The sequence below is a fragment of the Moschus berezovskii genome, chromosome 9 (assembly GCF_049115385.1).
Source record: "Moschus berezovskii isolate FMDL1 chromosome 9, NW_MosBer_1.0, whole genome shotgun sequence".
Taxonomy (NCBI): domain Eukaryota; kingdom Metazoa; phylum Chordata; class Mammalia; order Artiodactyla; family Moschidae; genus Moschus; species Moschus berezovskii.
Genome location: NC_142468.1, coordinates 87,329,331 through 87,348,432, shown reverse-complemented (window position 1 = coordinate 87,348,432; position 19,102 = coordinate 87,329,331). Strand labels below are relative to the sequence as shown.

General features: G+C 39.5%; 1 protein-coding gene and 1 pseudogene across 2 annotated transcripts in view; one reads left to right on the top strand and one right to left on the bottom strand.

Moving 5' to 3' along the window:
• Positions 1-11,064, top strand: part of CLPX (caseinolytic mitochondrial matrix peptidase chaperone subunit X) — a 41,279-nt gene extending 30,215 nt beyond the window's left edge. For both annotated transcript variants that reach the window (XM_055436078.2, XM_055436077.2), the window contains 4 exons: positions 4,543-4,842; positions 6,612-6,704; positions 8,039-8,145; positions 9,347-11,064. In XM_055436078.2, coding sequence (XP_055292053.1) covers positions 4,543-4,842; positions 6,612-6,704; positions 8,039-8,145; positions 9,347-9,437 — 591 coding nt within the window. In that variant the 3' untranslated portion in view covers positions 9,438-11,064. The remainder of the gene's footprint in view (positions 1-4,542; positions 4,843-6,611; positions 6,705-8,038; positions 8,146-9,346) is intronic.
• Positions 11,065-16,743: 5,679 nt separating this feature from the next.
• Positions 16,744-19,102, bottom strand: LOC129563438 (zinc finger CCCH domain-containing protein 14-like; annotated as a pseudogene).

Sequence of the window (19,102 nt, the reverse complement as noted above, 5' to 3'; positions counted from 1 at the left end):
AAGGACAGAAACAGGTAAAGATCTAATAGAAGCAGAAGAGTTCAAGAAGAGATGGAAAGAATACACAGAAGAATTGTACAAAAAAAGATCTTAATGACCCGGATAACCATGATGGTGTTGGTGTGGTCACTCTCTCAGAGCCAGACATCCTGGATTGTGAAGTCAAGTGGGCCTTACAGAAAGCACTGCTGCCAATAAAGCTAGTGGAGGTGATGAAATTCCAGCAGAGCTATTTAAAATCCTAGAAGATGGTGCTCTCAAAGTGTTGCACTCAATATGTCAGCACATTTGGAAAACTCAGTGGCCACAGTACTGGAAAAGATCCATCCTCATCCCAATTCCCAAGAAAGGCAGTACAAAAGAATGTTAAACCACTGGACAGTTGCAGTCATCTCCCAAGCTAGTAAGGTCATGCTCAAAATCCTGCATGCTGGGCTTTAGCATTATGTAAACTGAGAACTTTTAGATCTTCAAGCTGGATTTAGAAAAGGCAGAGAAACCAGAGGTCAAATTGCCAACATTCGCTGGATCATAAAAGCAAGGGAATTCCAGAAAAACATTTACCTCTGTTTCATTGACTATGCTAAAGCCTTTGACTGTGTGGATCATAACAAAGCGTGGAAAACTCTTTAAAGAGATGGGCATACTGAACCATCTTACCTGCCTCCTGAGAAACCTGTATGCAAGTTAGAACCTTGTATGGAACAACTGACTGGTTCAGGATTGAGAAAGGAGTATGACAAGGCTGTTTATTGTCACCCTGTTTATTTAACTTACATGCAGAGTATATCATGCGAAATGCCGGCCTGGATGAGTTATAAGCTCAAATTCAAGATATTAATAACCTCAGATCTGTTGGATGATACTACTCTATTGGCAGAAAGTGAAGAGGAACTAAAGAACCTCTTGATGTGAATGAAGGAGGAGAGTGAAAAAGCTGGCTTAAAACTCAGTTTTAAAAACACTAAGATCATGGCATCTGGTCTTAGCACTTCATGGCAAATAGATGGGGAAACAGTGGAAACAGAAAGTTTATTTTCTCGGGCTCTAAAATCACTGCAAACGGTGATTGTAGCCATGAAATTAAAGGATGGTTGCTCCTTGGAAGAAAAGCTATGACCAACCTAGGTAGCATATTAAAAAGCAGAAACATCACTTTGCCAACAAGTTCTGTGTAGTCAAAGCTATGATTTTTTTAGTAGTCATGTACAGATGTGGGAGTTGGGCCATAAAGAAGGCTGAGTGCCAGTGAATTGATGCTTTCAAATTGTGGTGCTGGAGAAGACTCTTGAGAATCCCTTGGACAACAAGGAGATCAAACCAGTCAATCCTAAAGGAAATCAACCCTGAATATTTGTTGGAAGGACTGATGCTGAAGCTGAAGCTCCAATATTTGGGCCACCTGATGCGAACAGCAGACTCATTGGAAAAGACCCTGACATTGGGAAAGACTGAAGGCAGAAGGAGAAGAGAGCGACAGAGGATGAGATGAATCACTGATGCAATGGACATGAACTTGGGCAATTCCAGGAACTGGTGAGGGACAGGGAAGCCTGGTGTGCTGTAGTCCATGGGGTTGTAAAGAGTTGGACATGACTTGGCGACTGAACAGTAGCACGCCTGCAGAGCAGAAGTGGAGACACAAACACTGAGGACAGACTTACAGACACTGCTGGGGCGGGAGGAAGGAGAGGGTGGGATGTATGGAGAGGGTAACGTGGAAACATGCGTTACCACTGGAAAATAGAGAGCCAGTGGGGATTTGCTGTGTGATTCAGGGAGCTCATGCTGGGGCTCGGTAAAAACCTGGTGGGGTGGGGAGGGAGGTGGGAGGGATGTTCAAGTGGGAGGGGACATGGGTAAACCTATGACTGATTCATGTTGATGTTTGGTAGAAACCAGCAGAATACTGTAAAGCAATTAACCTTCAATTAAAAATAATTTTTTAAAAAAAGGAAAGGTACATCCTAAAAATTTTTTTTAAATGTTTACATTATTGAATGCAAAGTATTTTGCTTTCTGATAGAGTCACTGTCCACATACACAGAATATTTAGAATGAATTTTTAACTTAGACTGTTTTCTCATATATCATGTACTTCTCTTGTACTTTGAAAAAGTTGTATGACATCAAAATCAAACTCTATGACAGTTACCTGGAGTATAGTTCTTCATACAGAGTAAAGCAAGGTCCATACATCTTAGATACACAACCTTTTGCAACAAAGTTACCATTTTTGTTTGATGTCATCCTTACATGCTCTTTTATAAAATCTAACTCATACAGTGGAAGTGAGGAATAGATTTAAGGGACTAGATCTGATAGATAGAGTGCCTGATGAACTCTGGATGGAGGTTCATGACATTGTACAGGAGACAGGGACCAAGACCATCCCCATGGAAAAGAAATGAAAAAAAGCAAAATAGCTATCTGAGCAAAAGAGCAAAATAGCTGTCTGTCCAAAGAAGAGCAAGGAGAGATAAGAAAGCCTTCCTCAGTGATCAATGCAAACAAATAGAGGAAAACAACAGAATAGGAAAAACAAGAGATCTCTTCAAGAAAATTAGCGATTCCAAGGGAACATTTCATGCAAAGATGGGCTCGATAAAGGACAGAAATGGTATGGACCTAACAGAAGCAGAAGATATAAAGAAGAGGTGGCAAGAATACACAGAAGAATTGTACAAAAAAGATCTTCACGACGAAGATAGTCACGATAACGTGATCACTGACCTAGAGCCAGACATCTTGGAATGTGAAGTCAAGTGGGCCTTAGAGAGCATCACTACGAACAAAGCTAGTGGTGGTGATGGAATTCCAGTTGAGCTATTTCAAATCTTGAAAGATGATGCTGTGAAAGTGCTGCACTCAATATGCCAGCAAATTTGGAAAACTCAGCAGTGGCCACAGGACTGGAAAAGGTCAGTCTTCATTCCAATCCCAAAGAAAGGCAATGCCAAAGAATGCTCAAACTACCGCACAATTGCACTCATCTCACACGCTAGTAAAGTCATGCTCAAAATTCTCCAAGCCAGGCTTCAGCAATACGTGAACCGTGAACTCCCAGATGTTCAAGCAGGTTTTAGAAAAGGCAGAGGCACCAGAGATCAAATTGCCAACATCCGCTGGATCATGGAGAAAGCAAGAGAGTTCCAGAAAAACATCTATTTCTGCTTCATTGACTATGCCAAAGCCTTTGACTGTGTGGATCACAAAAAACTGTGGAAAATTCTGAAAGAGATGGGAATACCAGACCACCTGACCTGCCTCTTGAGAAACCTGTATGCAGGTCAGGAAGCAACAGTCAGAACTGTACATGGAACAACAGACTGGTTCCAAATAGGAAAAGGAGTGTGTCAAGGCTGTATATTGTCACCTTGCTTATTTAACTTATAAGGAGAGTACATCATGAGGAACGCTGGGCTAGAAGAAGCACAGGCTGGAATCAAGATTGCTGGGAGAAATATCAATAATCTCAGATATGCAGATGACACTACCCTTATGGCAGAAAGTGAAGAGGAACTCAAAAGCCTCTTGATGAAAGTGAAAGAGGAGAGTGAAAAGGTTGGCTTGAAGCTCAGCATTCAGAAAACAAAGATCATGGCATCTGGTCGCATCACTTCATGGAAAATAGATGGGAAAACAGTGGAAACAGTGTCAGACTTTGTTTTTTTTGGGCTCCAAAATCACTGCAGATGCTGATTGCAGCCATGAAATTAAAAGATGCTTACTACTCCTTGGAAGGAAAGTTATGATCAACCTTGATAATATATTAAAAAGCAGAGACATTACTTTGCCAACTAAGGTCCGTCTAGTCAAGGCTATGGTTTTTCCCGTGGTCATGTATGGATGTGAGAGTTGGACTGTGAAGAAAGCTGATCGCCGAAGAATTGATGCTTTTGAACTGTGGTTTTGGAGAAGACTCTTGCAAGAGTCCCTTGGACTGCAATGAGATCCATCCAGTCCATTCTAAGGGAGATCGATCCTGGGTGTTCCTTGGAAGGACTGATGCTAAAGCTGAAACTGCAATACTTCGGCCACCTCATGTGACGAGTTGACTCACTGGAAAAGACTCTGAAGCTGGGAAGGGTTGGGGGTGGGAGGAGAAGGGGACGACCGAGAATGAGATGGCTGGATCGCATCACCGACTCTGTGGACATGAGTTTGAGTGAACTCCGGGAGTTGGTGATGGATAGGGAGGCCTGGCGTGCTGTGATTCATGGGGTCGCAGAGAGTCGGACATGACTGAGCGACTGAACTGAACTGAACTCATACAGTGTTCTAACTTATCGTATAGTCTGGTAGTGTGCAACCCGAAATTATGACTTTAATAGAATGCTTACCAATGACTTAAGACACTTATGGATAATTTACTTGTAAGGCTGCTTGTTCCATAGGCCCTACTCTCTAAGCCTTTTTTATTCATTGTAAAATATAAATGATAATACTTTGTTGCAAAGATCACCTGAGATATGCATGCAGAATGCAGAACAGGATGCAGCTTCATTCTGTTATTTGCAATACCTGTGTTTTCTTTGGCAGTATCTTGGATTTGGAACACCATCTAATCTGGGAAAAGGTAGAAGGGCTGCAGCTGCTGCTGACCTTGCCAATCGAAGTGGAGAATCAAATACTCACCAGGACATTGAAGAAAAAGATCGTTTGTTACGTCATGTGGAAGCCAGAGATCTCATTGAGTTTGGCATGATTCCTGAGTTTGTGGGACGGTTGCCTGTGGTAGTTCCTTTGCATAGCCTAGATGAGAAAACACTTGTACAAATACTAACTGAGCCACGTAATGCTGTTATCCCTCAGTACCAAGCCTTATTCAGCATGGATAAGGTTAGATCTTTATTTTTGATACTTCCTTACGTGTATTTTTTTGCTATGGAAAATCTGCATATGTTAGCCTAACAAATTAAAAAGCAGTACTTCTCGTCAGGAATACCAGCCTGTGTGTGTGCGTGTGCACTCAGTGTCTCAGTTGTATCTGACTCTGCCACAGTGTGGACTGTAGCCCACCAGGTTCCTCTGTCCATAGAATTTTCCAGGCAAGAATACTGGAATGGGTTGCCATTTCCTCCTCCAGGGGATCTTCCCAGCCTAAGTATTGAGCCTGTGTCTCCTGCATTGGCAGGCAGATTCTGTTGGCAGGAACAGGCCAGCCTATTACTCACTAAATATGGATCGAGGAATCAGGGAAGGCACGTTGTGTTGTGTTAGACACTTATGAGTTGGCTTAAATTTTTTCTTAGTTAAAGTCAGCCTTGTAGCTTGAAGCCTAAGGATATAGCTAGCCTAAGGCTAGCAGCCTAAGGCTAACCCCTCAGGCTAGGCACACAGAATTGTCTTTTCAGCCTTGATATTCTAAATCCTTTCATTATGACATGCTAGGTATATTTTTTCCTAAAGTTAGCTCTCACATCTACTTCTCTGCAGTCAGACACTTGGAGCCATATATCCAATCAGCAGATGTTTGGGTTTTATGAACTTAGTGTCACAAAACATTAGTCTCCTTCTCTCCATTGCCACTCTTTCTACCTCAGGTCAGTTTCCTTTATCATTCTCCACCTTGACCCATGCATTTGCTTCCTAATTGGGTTTCCTTACCTAAAGTTTGTCTCTGACCACTACTGCCAAAATACCATCTCCCACTTTACTTCCAGAATGGATCTTTTTAAAATTATTGAACATAGTGTTCAACAAATAGATATTAAGTGCTTAATAAATATTTATTGAATGAATAAACCAAAGCTTATTATTTTACTCCCGTCCTTAAAAATGCTTCAGTGGTCCCCTAGCCTTATTTAGATGTCCCCACTTTTATTGTTCTCTTAGCACCATGTGCAAACACTATGCTGTAAATGCTATTTTGCTAATTTGTCACCATCCAATATACTTAAGTTTCTTGAGGGTAAAGGTGGTATCTGATTCATCATTCAGTTTCTAATATTTAAACACATCTGGGTTCAATAAATGTTGAATAAAGTCCTAGAAAATCCATGTTAATTTAGAAAACCTCTTCAGGAACTAAGGACAAACTTTGATTCATGCTGTTAACTATCTCATAAGCTAATTCATAGAAACAAGTGCTTTTTGAAAGCAAGATTCTAAAGCATCATGAGAGATGATTACCTTGTGTAAGTTTTACATTTTCTGGAGGTAGAAATTAATAACCAAAAGTTTTTTAGTACCAAGATCTTATTTTTTAGGAGGAGGTATATTAAGTTCATAGTAATTTTTTATATTTGTGGTAATTTAGAGAGACTTGTCTTAAAATTGTACCTTTGTTCTATGGGATGAGAGAGTTAGTAACACTTCTTGAGTATTTTCTCAGAAGCTTAAGTTACAATCTAAAAATACTTGAGTCTGAAAGGAGATAGGATCAGTCCAGACACAAGATTCTGTGTTTTTAAGTATTAGTGAATCAGTGTACTTAACTCTCTGGAACATTTCTTTACCTGTAAAATCAGGGCATTCATCTCTTGTTATAAAAAGACCAGTAATGGTGATAGGTAGTGATAGGTAATAGATCAAATACTGCATGATTTTATTAGGAAAACATCATCATCAAATATTATCTGAATTATTTCTTTTGAATGTATTTGTAGTGTGAACTGAATGTTACTGAAGATGCTTTAAAAGCTATAGCCAGATTGGCACTAGAACGAAAAACAGGTGCACGAGGCCTCCGGTCCATTATGGTAAGTTGGCATAAATTTACAAAAACTAGATTATTTCTTGATCTGAATTTTGAGAATACTAAACCTCCATGTTTTTCCTTTGGAAATATATCCAGAAATTTGGTCTAATATATTTTGTGATTTTTTTTTTTTCTTGTATATTTTGGCCACACTGTGCAGCATGCAGAATCTTTGTTTCCCAACCAGGGTTTGAACCCTTCCGGTGGAAGCACTGGACTGCCAGGGAAGTCCCTTTTCTTCTTTCTGAAATGGAACTTCAAGGTGTTTGCAACAAAGGACATACACTTAATGTGATTAATGAAATAGAGGAAATCAGGATCATGGGAAGAAAGTTTTTAGAAAACCCTACACAGGCCTTTTGACTAAGCTCCAGAGTGGCTCAGAACCATTGAAATTCTCATTGTTGTTTTATGTTTGAAGTTAAGTTGTAGATATTATAACATTTTATTTCTAAATTCTTCAGTATAGTATGAACTCACTATTTTAATTTTGTTACAAGTCCTGGTGACACAGCCTACTTTTCAGCCACCCTCTTTCTTAAAGGTCTTTCCCCTCCCTGGTGTGGCTATACAAGGTTACTGTTTCTCTACATACTGCAAAAGCAAGCACATGGTCTGTTCTCTGAGGATTTCACTGCTTGGTATTACTTTTCTCATCTAAGTAGGACTTTTTGGACAGAACTACACATCTGTCACAGTTTGAGATAATGCTTTAATAAAGGTGTCAACTTCAGGTGCTGTGACAGATTTATAAACATGTAAGCTAGAAGAAAAGGTAATATAGTTGACAATTTTAGAAAATTTGATGTATTCAACCAGTATTTTCCTTAACATGGAACATAATCCAGCTGCTACCCATAGGTAAAATTAGTTTTCTTTAGTAAATTACTTTAGATCTACTGCAGCAGTTGAGACAGATGCATATTTGAAGTTATAGCTTGGTATAGATGATTTAAAATTAAGTCATTTTCAGATTAAGGACTACCAGTTGACCTCCTTTGGTGATAAAGTATGTCAGAAATGCTTCTTGAGTAATATCTGATCACATGCAGAATGAAAGTACAGTCTTTGTAGGTGCAGGGTGACCTAAGTAGGCAGAACTGCAGACAAGCTTTCCCTTGTAGAATGACTTCTGTCCGAATTTAGTTAGAATCTGTTTTAATATGAAGAATATGAAAGCTTTTACAGTGACTTTTCAAAATTCAGTTCCTGATGCATCATAGGGACTCCATAATATTTCTTGAGTTGATGAATTTGATTGATAACCTATAGAAAACAAGTATTTTGTATGTAACCTCAGTTTTCCATGTAATTCATTACTTTTTTACTCTTTAGGAAAAGCTGTTACTAGAACCAATGTTCGAAGTCCCTAATTCTGATATTGTATGTGTGGAGGTTGACAAAGAAGTAGTAGAAGGAAAGAAGGAACCAGGATACATCCGGTAAAGTGTATTGTCAAACTAAAACAGGTCTAAAACTTAAGATCATTCTTTATTGCTATGGTTTATTGGTCTGTCATACAGTTGTGTGAAAATCTTTATATTCATAAAGGAATCAGTTATCTCAAATATTCTGTAGAAAACTTTTCTAATTTTGGTTTATAAAATATTTTGTCTTCTTGGAAATTGATCTTCAAAACTAGCCTCCACTTTTTTCTCCTAAAAGAAGTATCAAAAAAGACATAAAGTAATCTAAATGAAAAGATTTAAATGAACTTTGCTTCTAATTCTATAATTTATTTATTACTTGTTTCATGTCTTTCATAAGACCAAAACTTTGTTGACATAATATTCCTCTTAGTTGTATCTTATCAGTTGACAAATTTGACATATCTTTCACTGCTTTTATTTAACTATTCTAGGGGTCAGTAAACTGTCCAGTACAGGGCTATTTTAACATTTCGGGGCCATACAATTTGTATTGTAGCTACTCTGTCCTTACAGCTGATAGTTCCAGTCCATAAATGAGTGATCCATGTCTGTGTTCAAATAAATATTTACAAAAACAAATGACAGACTTATTTGGCCAGCAGGCTGTAGTTTACTGACCCCAGTCTATTCAATAAATATTTATTAAACAATGCTTGACATGAATGTTACGTACACAAAAAATAGACTTCTGTCACAAGGTATGTTACATTTTATGCTTATCTTCTAAGGTAACTTATGAGGCAGTTGATTGGTTTTGAACAACCTTTACTTATTCAAAGAGGTATAATCTCTCATTTTATTGTTTACTATTAATATACAAAAGAATTGTGGTCTAATCATAATTTTGGCTAATTTGAGTCATATTGGTTTGATCAGAAGCTTTCAACATCTTTCCATTGACATATAAGTATTTTAGTTAAAATAACAGATTCTGCTTCTTTTGCTGGAGAAAAGGCCTTCACTGTTGAAGCCTGGTTGTTGATTTGTTTCAGTTAAAAAAAACTGGGAAATTACTTATAGTTTTTGGTTGTGTGCTCAAATGTTTCTCATATTTACCATTAAGCAATCTTAATATTAGAAGTACTCTTAATACTTTCTTTCTTTGTGCAGTTTTTCTAACTAGGTGGATTAATTTATTATTTATTTTTTGAGAAGTTGTATTTACCCCTAATTCTTATTAAAACAGAAAAACACTGATGACTTTTCATTATAGGGCTCCAACCAAAGAATCCTCAGAAGAGGAGTATGACTCTGGAGTTGAAGAAGAAGGATGGCCTCGCCAAGCAGATGCTGCAAACAGCTAAACTGTCAGACTTCTGTTGTGTATATAAAGTTGTCCTTCTTTTGTTTAGGATCATAACTGTCTCTGCAGTCTGACATTAAAAGCATTGGATCTATCTTGGATATCATATACATGGTCAGAAGCTTTTAGGATAAAAATCAGATCATGTATATTATGTAACATCACATTGATTTATACAGACTGACATTACGTGGACTTTAATGATACAATGTTCCAAGAGAATATGTACATTATTTTGTTTCGGTTTTTAAAAAATATACTTTAAACAATATCTTAGGCGTTCTTTTAAGCAATGCAGGTGTTGCGATAACTGTGGATTTTACAATAATGTTACTCTACAAATGGGAAAATAAATTCTTTAAAATTGAAGTTGGGATTCCATTCTTTAGCTTAACTTTGCCTACTCACGTTTGTTTCCTGAAAAATGTTAGAATTTTATTCATCTTAAAAATTGGAACAGGAGTTTCCAAGTAGTTAAAGATTTCATGGAAAAAAGTACCCTGAAGAGCCATACTTTGATGATTTGTTTAGCTGTGTTCTTAGTCTTGTCCACTGATGCATGACACTGACTTCCCGTTGGTACTATAAGAAAAGACCATTCTCCTGCTAACTTGTCTGATTTATTTGCCATCTTTGATCCACTTTAGTACCGTGAATGAGCAGATGAAATTAAAAGTCTGCCTTAAATCTTTAGAAAAAGACTACATCTAATTCTAAAAATAGCATGCAGCATCAGTCATAACAGCCATGTGCTAAACTAAATAAAATATCCTTACACTTATCTAAAATACTTGTTTTTGTTTTCTGGTGCTGAATATTTGTCTAATTCTTTGGCTTCATGGAACATTAAAGAAAATCTATGCTTTACTATCAGCAGAAGTGAATGTGTTCATATTAAAATGTAAGTTATTAACTTTCATTATATAGCAATAGCAGGGGAGGTTTGGGGGGCTTAGTGAAACTGATGCCATGAATATTAAAATACTTGGATACCTTAAAAATTTTTTTCTTTCCCTCTATATTGATACAAGTTTCTATACTGTTCCTTCAGTTCAGCCTTATTGGAAATTGTTTAAATCAGAGTACCTTTAAACATTTGTTTTTAATTTTTGGTTTATAAACTCTTGAGTTTTTCTTTTAACTGCACCCTATCCCTTTTCTTAGGGAAAGAACCTTAAACTATTAGCAAATTCTAAATCTTGTTGATGGAGTTGGGTTTTCTGTGATGTAATAAGAGATATCTATTATGGTTGGGGTAGGACCAGAAATGCACTTCTGCAAAGTGTTTCAGCCTGGTTGCAGTAGTATGAACAGAAACCGGTATCCCTGGTCTCCCTAGAAATGGTTAATGTTCTTCTCAGGAAGGGTTTCATATCATAACTGTTCATTATCTTTTTCTTACAGGCTCATCATTTTCCTTTTTGTAGAGTGAAAATTGGAATAGCTACTAAATGTATTAAAGGTAGTCCTCCAGAAATGGACTGGGAGACGTTTTAGTCATAACAACTTACATTTGGTTTTGAAAGTTGTTAACAAAGCATAATTGATGTTTTTAAATCAAACACAACTACGATTTGTATCTTGAAACTTGTTTTGGCATTTGAATAAAACAAAAGGATTAAATGAAAGCCCTTGTTGTGGTGTGTCCATAATGCAGTGCCATTTTAAAAAGGACACAGGTATCACAAGCTGGTTTATTCTAGAGACTGGTTAACCTTTGGCACTTTCATATTCCTCTGATTCTCCTAGTTGTGGATTCTACCAACAAAAAGTCTGTTTGTGTTAAACACTGATTAATGTTTACCATTAAACGTGATCCTGCATGGGCCCCATACTAGGAGTACAGGCCAAGTTTTCAAAGAAGCTTAGTCTATTAGGGAAAGGAAATGCAAACATCAGTGTATTATAATAATGGAAGTGAGGTAGGTACCAGCTGTGAATATACTATACAGTAATCTCAGAGAAGTAACATGAAGTCATACTTGTTGCCTATTTCTCAACTCCTAAAGCTCCCTAGTTGTTTCACATTTCAGAGATTTTAATTTTGATACTCCTTTCTGGAAAATCTGGAAAAACAAGTAGGAATTTGCCAGAAAGGAATCATGAAAATTAAAATCTCAGAAATGTGAAACAACCAGGGAGCTTTAGGAGTTGAGAAATAGCCAACCTGTATGACTACATGTTACTCCTCTGAGATGACTGTTTAATATATTCTCTCCCGTCTCCATCTTACTTGGCCTTACATTGAGGAACCATCACAAGATGGAACTCATCTTCCCACTATCAAATCTATAAATCTATGTGCTTTAACACCCAACCTTTCTCTCCAGTTACAACTGAAGAATCCCTTTTATCAAAACTCAGTTGCTCCACATTATTACACAGGGAGCCCATCACCTGCTCCAAACGTTTTTTAAAAATATAGAATATGCCAAATCAAGTTGTAATTTTATTCAGAAAATAATGGAGAGCTATTAAAAGGATTTTAAGCATGAGAATTGAACATCACTAGATACGTGTTTTAAATTGTTGGGAAGGTTCTGTGGTAAATTGGAGGAGACATAACTAGAGATCTACTTGCAAACATTTCTCCAGCACTTGCCCTTTGTCTCCTACCTCATTGCTTTCCTTCCATCTGATCAATTTTTTTTTAAATTGGAATATAGTTGATTTACAGTGTAGTTTCAGGTGTACAGCAAGGTGAATCAGTTACACAGTAAGTCCTCAGCATATGAACCTTCAAGTTGCAAACTTTCAAAAATGTAAACATGCATTCACATGTCCAGTTACGTAAGTTAGTTAATATATCTGGTGTACCTTGTCATGTGTGTGCATCTTGTGCAAGTGGTGCTTTTGTGTACTGTACAGCACTGTATAGAGTACAGTAATATAGTATCTTTGTTTCAAGCCCAGGCTGTGCAGAAGCAAGCATAAAAGTGGTAAAAAGTAGCTGGTACTTCTGTGAAGTGCCAAACGATAATGATGGAAAGAAAGAAAAGTGAAAATCATCGGGAGAGCAGAGGGAGGTGAAAAGATGGTAGACGTCGCTCATTCTTATGACGTAAACTGTTCAACCACTGGCGCAATTCTAAAGAACAAGGATAAGACCATGAAACATGAAGTCTGTGCCGATAATATCAAAGAAATGTGGGAAAGTGATGGAGGAGATGGAGAAACAGGATCAGCATTAGCGTCAAGTCCTGCTCAGCTTAATGCTGATTCAAGAGAAACCTAAAAGCCCTTATGAAGACTTGAAACATGGAGAACTGGACTGTGTTTCCAGAATCAAGACGAGCCGACCTTCACAATGTAAAAGCAAGTGGTGAGGCAGCAACTATAGATATGGTAGCTGCCTGGAAATTTCCTGAAACACTTTGGGAAGTTATTGCTGAAGGTGTACACTTACTCAAGGAGATTTTTAATGTGGATGAGACAGGGCTGTACTGGAAGAGGGTGGCAGACCAAAGTTACATCAGTAAGGAGGGAAAGTTGCTGCCTGGCAATAAAGTAGGAAAGGATAGGCTGACTCTGGTGACAGTGCTTCTGGGCATAGGAAGCTGAAGCCTGTCTTAGTTTATTATTCAGAGAACCCAAAAGCCCCTAAAACCGTAGCCAAGGGCCCTCTTCCTGTTATGTGGAAGAGTAATGCCAAAGCCTGGATTACACAGGCCATTTTCCAGGTGGCTTTAACACCATTTTATCCCAGAGGCAGAGAAATGTTGCTTGGAGAAGGATGTCCCACTCATTCTTTTGCTACTCAACGTGCTCCAGGCCACCACCATTTGTGGGTGGCTTTCACCCCAATGGCAAAGTAGTACATCTGCCACCGAACACTACATTGCTTGTCCAGTCTGTGGGCCAGGGGGTTACAACAACTTTGAAGAAATATTTATGTCACACTTTTCATCAGGCAGTGAATCAGGAACAACTTTGGGACAGTTTTGGAAGGACTGTCACATTTACAAGACATAAAAACTGACTTTGGTGTGAGGTTACAGCTATCACCATGCATGGTTTGGAAGTACCTTTGCTGGCTGGCTGTTCATGATTTCCATGGGTTTGAGAAGGCGGATGAGGAGTCCAAATAGGTCTTCAGCAACTTAGTGGTCCCTCAGCAAGAAACGATCTAGATCTGCAAGAGCGCAACTTCATTGAACTCCTTGCTGTGAAACACAGGCTTGCTGTTGAAGACCCATTAGTAACTGATTGGGTCCAGAGAAAAGAAGTAACTGAAGAACCCAGTAGATTGATGACACGGGAAATGGCAAGGGGATTTTCCTTATTTGAGGAGGTACTGTTCTTGAGGCATGGAACCTGAACGTAGAATGGTACACAGTTTGCAGCAGCCATTCAGAAATTAATCCATGCTGCCATGTCATCCTTCCAAGGAGCAAGCGTCTTTTAATTTCATGGCTGCAGTCAGCATCTGCAGTGATTTTGGAGCCCCCAAAAATAAAGTCTGACACTGTCTCCACTGTTTTTCCATCTATTTCCCATGAAGTGATGGGACCAGATGCCATGATCTTTGTTTTCTGAATGTTGAGCTTCAAGCCAACCTTTTCACTCTCCTCTTTCACTTTCATCAAGAGGCTTTTGAGTTCCTCTTCACTTTCTGCCATAAGGGTAGTGTCATCTGCATATCTGAGGTTATTGATATTTCTCCCAGCAATCTTGATTCCAGCTTGTGCTTATTCCAGCCCAGCGTTCCTCATGATGTACTCTGCATATAAGTTAAATAAGCAAGGTGACAGTATACAGCCTTGTCGTACTCCTTTTCCTATTTGGAACCAGTCTGTTGTTCCATGTCCAGTTCTGACTGTTGCTTCCTGACCTGCATACAGGTTTCTCAAGAGGCAGGTCAGGTGGTCTGGTATTAAAGTTATGACCAACCTTGATAGTATATTAAAAAGCATAGAGATTACTTTGCCAACAAAGGTCCGTCTAGGTTTTCCCGTGCATCATGTATGGATGTGAGAGTTGGACTGTGAAGAAGGCTGATCGCTGAAGAATTGATGCTTTTGAACTGTGGTGGTGGAGAAGACTCTTGAGAGTCCCTTGGACTGCAAGGAGATCCAACCAGTCCATTCTAAAGGAGATCAGTCCTGGGTGTTCATTGGAAGGACTGATGGTAAAGCTGAAACTGCAATACTTTGGCCACCTCATGCGACGAGTTGACTCACTGGAAAAGACTCATGCTAGGAAAGGTTGGGGGCGGGAGGAGAAGGGGACAACGGAGAATGAGATGGCTGGATGGCATCACCGACTCTGTGGACATGAGTTTGAGTGAACTCCGGGAGTTGGTGATGGACAGGGAGGCCTGGCGTGCTGTGATTCATGGGGTCGCGGAGAGTCGGACACGACTGAGCGACTGAACTGAACTGAACTGAACCATGTCATCCATGGCAAAAGAAAAAGAGCTACTACCCAGACATCACTGGATTGTTTTTTCCAGAGGGTGGATAGAATTGAATCCAGCAAGGAACCAGGACCTCTGCCATCAGTGTCAGGCAGGAGTGTAATTGCATCTTGCCCTCTGACTCCAGTTGCTGACAATCCTTCACCTCCACCATCTCCACCTCCTCTCCCTCTACCAGTCAGTAACTCTCCTTGCCTGTTCACTTGATGCCAGCCCCTGTATGCCAGCTGTTGTATTTGCAAAGTACTGCACTATAAGATTTTAAATGTTTTCTTTATTTTTTGTGTTTGTTTTTAATGTATTATTTGTGTGAAAAGTAATGTAAACCTGTTACAGTACAGTACTATATAGCTTTGACTGTGTCGATCACAATAAACTGTGGAACATTCTGAAAGAGATGGGAATCCCAGACCACCTGACCTGCCTCTTGAGAAACCTGTATGCAGGTCAGGAAGCAACAGTTAGAACTGGACATGGAACAACAGACTGGTTCCAAATAGGAAAAGGTGTACGTCAGGGTTGTATATTGTCACCTTGCTTATTTAACTTATATGCAGAGTACATCATGAGGAACGCTGGTCTGGAAGAAGCACAAGCTGGAATCAAGATTGCTGGGAGAAATATCAATAACCTCAGATATGCAGATGACACTACCCTTATGGCAGAAAGTGAAGAGGAACTCAAAAGCCTCTTGATGAAAGTGAAAGAGGAGAGTGAAAAGGTTGGCTTGAAGCTCAACATTCAGAAAACAAAGATCATGGCATCTGGTCCCATCGCTTCATGGGAAATAGATGGAAAAACAGTGGAAACAGTGTCAGACTTTATTTTTTTGGGCTCCAAAATCACTGCAGATGCTGATTGCAGCCATGAAATAAAAAGACGCTTACTCCTTGGAAGGAAAGTTATGACCAACCTAGATAGTATATTAAGAAGCAGAGACATTACTTTGCCAACCAAGGTCCGTCTAGTCAAGGCTATGGTTTTTCCCGTGGTCATGTATGGATGTGAGAGTTGGACTGTGAGGAAGGCTGATCGCCGAAGAATCGATGCTTTTGAACTGTGGTGTTGGAGAAGACTCTTGAGAGTCCCTTATACTGCAAGGAGATCCAACCAGTCCATTCTAAAGGAGATCAGTCCTGGGTGTTCATTGGAAGGACTGATGCTAAAGCTGAAACTGCAATACTTTGGCCACCTCATGTGACGAGTTGACTCACTGGAAAAGACTCTGATGCTGGGAAAGGTTGGGGGCGGGAGGAGAAGGGGACGACTGAGAATGAGATGGCTGGATGGCATCACCGACTCTGTGGACATGAGTTTGAGTGTACTCCGGGAGTTGGTGATGGACAGGGAGGCCTGGCGTGCTCTGATTCATGGGGTCGCGGAGAGTCGGACATGACTGAGCGACTGAACTGAACTGAACTATATAGCTGATTTTGTTAGTTGCATACCTACGCTAACTTGTTGGACTTACAAATGCATTCTCAGAATGGAACTTGTTCATATGTAGGGGATATACTATACATATATCCACCCTGTTTTAGTTCCTTTTCTTATATAGGCTATTATAGCTCATTGAATAGAGTTTCCTTTGCTATGCAGTAGGTTCTTATTATCTATTTTATATACAGTAGGGTGTATATGTCAATTGGATCAATTTTTTTATATACACGCCTCAAATGTTTTAATACAATTCATTTTTTCCTTAAATTGTCTTTCCATAGTCAAAACAACAAAAAAAGACCCAATGTTAAAATCACTTAATAAACTTACAAACTTGAAAAATTAGACACTTCAGATAGGCAATAAACTTCATATTATGAAAGCAATATATTCCAAGTTTCAAAGATTTGACAAATTCTGTACAATATCTTTCATCGGTAGATGGAAACTTTCAAACTCCACAGTCTTCTGTCAGGTAGGACTGGGTGTCATTCACTGGTCTGAGGTTGAATTTCAAGGCATGTCGTGCTGGTCCAGTAATGGTGGGATGATAAAGCGTACAGTCAGGTCATGTACACTGAGTGTTAAATCTACAGTGTTTCAGATGGTAAAAGGGATATTCCATTTTCTTACAAGCTGGGAAGTAGCAGCAGAGCTGACTACTAGAAGGCAGTGCTGGTTTTGGAGGCAGTCCTGGGGTTGTTTGGCTCATATGAGTGAAGGGACAGTCTGGTTGAGTACATTTTTGCATCATATTTACAACTGGGATGAACAAACACTTCTCAGCAAATCTACAATTGGGAAAGGCTTTGCAAGGTGACACGGTGATGGTAAGCACATTTGTCCCTGTTTTTGCAGGCAGGCCAGTACTTGCCGTGCTCCAACAGCTTTTCTGGTTTCTGTGCCAGGCTCAGTTCACTAATCTCAGCGTTTGAAAAGCTGCCATCTGGGTCCTCAAGCTGCCTGCTCAGCAAGTGTAACTGCTTTGGGTGGAGGAGACCTGCGAGTCCGTCATATGAAGCTGCAGGGTGGTGTGTGGGTCTCATTCCTTAAAAGCACATGTCCTTCTCTTGATCTGACATGTATCCTGTGGTGGTGGTGGGGTGCTGGGGACACCATCCAGCGTCACTATAAACTCAGGACTTGAGGTTTATCTGGTTGTACAAGATCTCATGTCTGCATAAGTTGTCCTGAAGATACCCGAAGGGTATCTGCAGTTTTCATCCCCGACTCCTGGTTTGGTGCCACTACTAGTTGCTCAGATAGGAACTAGTATCCGTTGACTTCTTCAGAATAAATGATCTTGTGTTTGCATGGACCATGGATTCCATGTCATAGTAATCTTGACTGATCTGCAGAGTCTCTGCCATCACGGGGTCAATTTGCAATTGGGATAACAACTGCCTCTGTTGAGTTCCTTGACTTGTCTATATTATCTCCTTTTGCTTCCTCTTCTTTAATGGGAGAACTTATTCTTGGGACTCTGCCTTGTCCCTGGACCATTTCTGCTAACAATTCGTCTTGAGTTCAAGTTCTGGGAGCAACTGAAAGTGTCTGTTTCTGTGAGACTGTAGAATAGTTAGTTGTTACAGATTCTTGAGCTTCAGATATGGTCTTCAAAATTAGATTCTTGTTAGATTGTTTAGAAGATGGAAGTGAAGGTCTCCGTTCAGGTTTTGCTGGCACTGACACACTGCTGGAGATGCTTCCAGTATGGGACCCACAATCCTTATCTTCCTCCTCCTCTTCTCCCTCGTGACTGAATTTTTCTACTTTAACAACTGAACCTACCACAGGCAACTTTCTCTTCTGAAAATTTTCTTCCTCAATACTCATCAGTTCTGAGTTGTTCCTGAGGAAGGGACTATAAGTCTCTTCTAAGCTGTCAAGCATTTCTGGTTCATACAGATGTCCTGTTTCATACACCTGGCTACCCTGAATATCAAGTTGCTTGGCAACATGAATACTGTTTTGCTGCTGTTGAAATTGCAATCTGTTTACATGAGCACCACTGTCTGCGTTTGACCTGCAGGTGGTCGATAAATTTCAATAGAAGGGCAAGAAGAACCATAAGTAATTGTCACTGTAGTTTTTTTTTTCTGAGATAAGGATTTCTCCTCCACAAAATTGAGTTCTTCATCAATAAGATCATCTGGTTTTGGCTTAATATCAATCACATCTTCAGAGGGTGCTAGCTCCCTCAAAGGTTTCACTGTGGACATCAGTCGGGTTGCAGCTCTGTCATCATAAATCTGACATTAGTGGCTTTCTGCTCCTGTGAACTTGTAGAAACTCTAGATTCTCTTTTTTTCAGGTCTAGTGCTACAAACTGCAAGAGGTGGCACTGCAGCTTTGTGCCTTCCCTCGTCTCCTCGACTGAAACTGCTCTTATTTGAAGGTATGTTACCATCAAAGAGGTTGGTATCAGAAGACTTCAGACTAGAGGGGTCGGTTGTTACAGAACTAAATTTATCTAATATACATGAAGCCATATGGTGAATCAAATTGTGTTGTTCCCTTGAAACAGAGACAGGTCCTCTGTCATTTGGTCCTGGCTTTTCTTGTTGGCCACCATCACCGTAATGTAATCAGGAAGTTCTTCATCTTAAATATTCATAACATTTCTATGTAGGCAGGAAGGTTCATTTCAGAAGTACTATCAGACATTTGTTTCAAATATCAAAAAATATAAAAAAATTCAGTTCAAGAAAAGCACAAATGTGAAAATCAATCAACGTAAGCTCCTAATTCTTGCAATTTCCCCTAAAGGTACTTGGGATCTTACCGCTGATCTTTGTGCCGATCTCCAT